We start from the raw sequence: 4,873 nt of genomic DNA, 5'->3' as shown, positions 1-4,873 counted from the left end.
CTTTTTGCCTCAAATGTTCAACCGATGGTTGCTTCAGACCATTTATCGGTGGAACTCATCATAGCAATAGATGGTCCTCCCATTAGGTGCCCATTTAAGTTTGAAAAGATGTGGTTGAGGGAAGGGAGTTTGAGAGACCTAATTACGGAATGGTGGTCTGGGGCCCCTAAGGTCTTAGGCACTATGGCCTTTGTTTTTGTTAAGAAATTGCAATTTGTTAAGTCTAAAATCAAAGAGTGGAATCCTACTAAATTTGGCAACATCTTTGCCAACAAACAAGACCTGGAGGAGAGGTTGGCCGCATTGCAAGAGGCGATAATACAAAATGGAATGTCCTCAAAGACCTTTTTGTAGGAGCGAGACCTCAAAAACCAATACAGTGAAATCTTGGCACAGGAAGAGATCTATTGGAGGCAAAAATCAAGGGAGTGCTGGCTTAAGGAAGGGGACAAAAATACAAAAAATTTCCATAACTCGGTCAAGGTGAGAAGGTCCTGGAACAAAATCACTTCCATTTATAACAGTGAAAATGTCTTGCTAGACAATTTGGAGGATATCAATAGAGAGGCAGTTGAATTTTTTTCGACACTATTATCCAAGGAGAGAAATACCAGTCTAGAATATCAACAAAATGGACTAAATGTCATTCTAGAGCTGATAACAAAAGCATAAAATCAGGCACTCATGAAACCCATCCAGTTTGAGGAGGTTCAGAAGGCAGTTTTTAGTATGGTGGGGGACAAAGCTCCGGGGCCGAATGGTTTCCCGACCTTTTTGTATCAAACCTTCTGGGATATAGTAGGAAAAGATGTTTGGGATATGGTGGAGGAGTCACGGAGTAAGGCGAATGTAGCAAAGGAACTGAATTGCACGCTTCTAGACCTGAACCCCAAGGTGGAACATCTTACTTCTTTTAATGAATTCAGGCAAATTTCATTGTGTAACACCATCTATAAAGTGGTAGCGAAAGTGATTTCAAATCAATTGAAGCCAATTCTAAATCACATTATTTCAGAAGAACGGAGTGGCTTTGTCCTAGGTATATCGATTGTTGAAGGAATAATAATTGCACATGAAGCTATTCATACTATACGACAAGCAAAGGTGGACCGTATGTTGATCAAGCTAGACATTAGGAAAGTGTATGACATGGTGGACCGAGAATTTCTGTTCCAGGTTTTGAATAAGTTTGGTTTCTCAAAAGAGTGGATTAATTGGGTTCGTGCATGTATAGGGGGAGTGTGGACTTCTGCTTTGGTTAATGGCAGCCCACAAGGTTTCTTTTAGACCTCCCATGGGATCAGACATGGTGATTTGTTGTCACCCTTCCTTTTTATTATTTTGGTTGTAGTTTTAGGAAGATTAATGATCTTTCAGAAGAATGGAGGATCCTGGAAAGGAATTAAAATTGTGGAAGGATTGGATCTGGTAACCCACCAGCAATTTGTAGATGACACACTTCTATGTGGACAATCTACACTTCAAGAGGCCAGAGTAATTAGAAGGACAATAGATACCTTTTGCAGGGCAACTGGTCAATAGGTGAATTGGGCAAAATCAGAAGTTCTTTTTTTCAACACTGGGGGTAGTAGACAACAAGAAATTACCAACATTCTAGGAGTCAAAATGGGCACATTACCTAGGAAATTCTTGGGTATCCCCTTATTTGGTGGACCAAACCGCACGGATTTATGGCACAGTCTTATTGACAGTTGTGTCAACCGTCTTAAAGGTTGGAAAAGTAAATGGCTCACTTTGGCTAGATGAATTATGCTTCTTAAATAGGTTATGTTTTCTCTTCCTATATATTCCATGATGGCCTTAAAGATACCACAGAAAGTTAGTTGCTGCATAAATAGAGGAATGAAATTTTTTCTACGCAATGGCAAAGAGACAAGGGACAAAATCCCCTTGGTTGTATGGGATAAAGTTTGTCAATCCAAATAGGCAGGGGGTGTAGGTTTGCAGAAATAGACTTTGCTCAATGAGGCAATGGAGGCAAAATTGTTATGGCAAATTTACTCTCAACCAAATCAGAAGTGGGTACAAATTTTAAATCACAAGTATCTTGATTAGACGAGTAGAGAATGTATTTTCACCACCAGTCTCCTACCTAAAGGCTCGACTATCTGGAACTTCCTCTGCTCCTGTAGACATGTTATTACCGAGCATCTCACTTGGGAATTAAGTAAAGAGACAAAGGCCAATTTTTGGACGGACTCCTGGGAGGGGAGACCAACCCTCTTTGAGAGACAAGGTGTTGAGGAAATCAAACAGGTCACGAAAGCACAGTGGGGTTTGAAGGTAGGGGATTTCATTACGATAAGCAGAATTAATGGGGTAGACCAGTGGGAGTGGAAGAAGGTGGATAACCTTCCTTTGACAAAAAACCACAAAGATCTATTGAATACCATCATGTAGAAGTACACGCTACCCCTATCTAACAAGGAAGATACTCTTAGATGGTGTGGTTCAAAATCAGGACAATACTCGGTCAATTTTGGTTATAGTATTTTAGAAAATCTGGAAGGAAGGACAGAATGGCTAACTAAACTTCTATGAAGCTCTCCTATCCTCTTGAAAGCAGGAGCCTTTTCTTGGTTGGTTTTGAAAAAATGAATTCTGACAGGGGAAAGATTGTGTAGATTGGGCTTCCTGGGTCCTTTTAGATGCATAATGTGCAAGAAGGCAGAAGAAATTTTGGATCATTTTCTATTACAATGTGAGGAGGCACATAAGGTATGGAGTTTCCTTCTGGGTAAGCTAGATTGGCCCGTCCCACTACCCAACTCAATTTTTTACCTTTTTTCAAGTTGGAGACTACATTGCTGAGAGTCTATTTTTTCTAGCCTCTAGCTAGTATCCCCCTCCTTTGCTGTATGGGAGATTTGGAAGGAGAGAAATAGGAGAATTTTTCAAGAAAAAGAGGAATCAGTAGGGAGCTTGTGTACAAGGGTAGAAAGTGCAATAACTGAAGTTGTATCTATGGCGGCTAGGAACCATCATTTGGCAAAACACCCGTTCATAAATGAAGATAGAGATATTCAAGTGAACTAGTCTCTAGTGTACTGCCAACCTATTAATGGGTCTTTGGGGGTTACTCCTTTGTCAGTTACAGGGGAGGTCATGTGAGAACCACCTAGTAAAGAATGGATAAAGGTCAATTTTGATGGTGCTTCTAGAGGAAATCCAGGAACCTCAGGAGTTGGGGTAGTGGCGAGGGATGATAACGGATCTATCCTCTTCAAAGGAGCACAACGCTTGCAGGATGGTATGAATAATGAAGCAAAGGCTCAGGCGGCATTTCTGGCAACTGAGTTGGCTTTAAATATGAAAGTACAATGACTGCATTTGGAAGGAGACTCTCAGGTAGTCATTAACGCAATTGTTAAAGGCAACACTTCATGCTGGAAATTAAATCGTTGGGTGTCTAATCTGAGAGAAACTCAAGTCACTTGTGGAATTTTGTGTCTCCCATGTCAGGCGAGGATAAAATGTAGTGGCAGATTCGCTCTCTAATATTGGTTGTGAAATGGATAGTTATATGGCCAAGTGGTGGAAAGGAGATGGAAGACTATGGAGGTGGTCTTAAATGTAGTCTTAGGAATTTGCAGCCCATAATATGTAAACAAGGAAATTTTTGGGAAGTACACCATGCAAGCTGGCGCTTGCTCTTGAAAGTGGTAGTTATCCATGGCAGGTTGCACATTTTAGAGAGGGTGGCGGATGACAAAAAATCTTTTGTTAATCTCATGGCTTTTACTCCATCACTCTTGCATTTATTACTCATCTCAAATGACGGTAGAGGAATTCATTTCCCTTTGGTTTGCGAGCTAGGGGTTGTATGGTTTTTAATTGATATAGTACTTTGTGGCTCTTATGAAATTGTTATTGTAGAAGCTAGAGCGATTTCATTCTACAAATGACCATGGAAGCAAATTTCACCCTGCGCATAGATAAGAAGTTGGTGCCTTTCCTAGGCAAAGTGACAGACAAGAGGATGCAAGGACTTTTTTGATACAAGGCAGAGAAGGTATGGAGTGTGGCTTGCCTCATGCTTACAGAAGAGGTGGTGCATATCCATTATTGCTATTAGACAAATATGGAGGTGTACTCCTTGATTCTGGCATGGGCATGCGAGTTCGAACTGGAGGAGGAGAAAATTAGACTCACACTGATCAAACTAATTGATGGGGAGTACTTGATCAACCTCAACTTGATTCTGGAGTGGGTTGTGCCCCAAGTAGGCATTCGCATCAAGGAGGGAAATGACCAGGAGTACCTGATGTTTTTTGTTCGTGGGTCAGAGGATGACATAAAGGAACAATATCGTGAACGTGCTTGCATTGGATGTGAAGTTATGAAGATATATGTAAATCTAATTAGGGCGGATGAAGTCTTGAAGGCTTTAAAGATGGTTGTGTGGATGGAGGTCGAATGGGAGCTGAGAGACAGATTTGAGGAAGGTTGGGCTATTCAGTTGCTAGCTAGTTTGGAAGGTGACCTTGACTTTGGATATCTGGAGTGCATCCCAAAGATGAAGCGTGAAGCGGCAAGGGGGAAAGCTCTGACCAACAAGGTGGATGGGGAGAAGGAGAACCAGAGCGAGAGCAAGTGAGTGGCCATCTAGCCATTGTTTTTTATGTGCTTTACTAAATCATTGTTAATAGTAGCTTTTAAAACCATATTTATGTAATATTTGACTGGAAGGAGTACTGGACTAGTTTCATTTTTTGGCTTGCATAGGCTGTATGGTTTTAGAATAGGTTTTATGGTTGTGGATAGTATGGGGATTGTTGTTTACAACAAGTAAATGGTTTATGGGAGATGATATCTATGTATGTTTTTTAAATTCTGCATTAATATAATACAA

General features: G+C 40.8%; 1 protein-coding gene across 1 annotated transcript; it reads left to right on the top strand.

Moving 5' to 3' along the window:
• Positions 1-684: 684 nt before the first annotated feature.
• Positions 685-3,345, top strand: LOC131858304 (uncharacterized). The gene is made up of 2 exons (XM_059211503.1): positions 685-1,276; positions 3,194-3,345. Exons 1-2 carry the CDS (start codon positions 685-687, stop codon positions 3,343-3,345), a joined length of 744 nt encoding a protein of 247 aa, XP_059067486.1.
• The last annotated feature ends 1,528 nt before the right edge of the window (positions 3,346-4,873 follow it).

This window comes from Cryptomeria japonica, chromosome 9 (genome assembly GCF_030272615.1).
Source record: "Cryptomeria japonica chromosome 9, Sugi_1.0, whole genome shotgun sequence".
NCBI lineage: Eukaryota > Viridiplantae > Streptophyta > Pinopsida > Cupressales > Cupressaceae > Cryptomeria > Cryptomeria japonica.
Note: the sequence above shows the minus strand (reverse complement) of the source record. Positions and strands in the feature narration are given on the sequence as shown.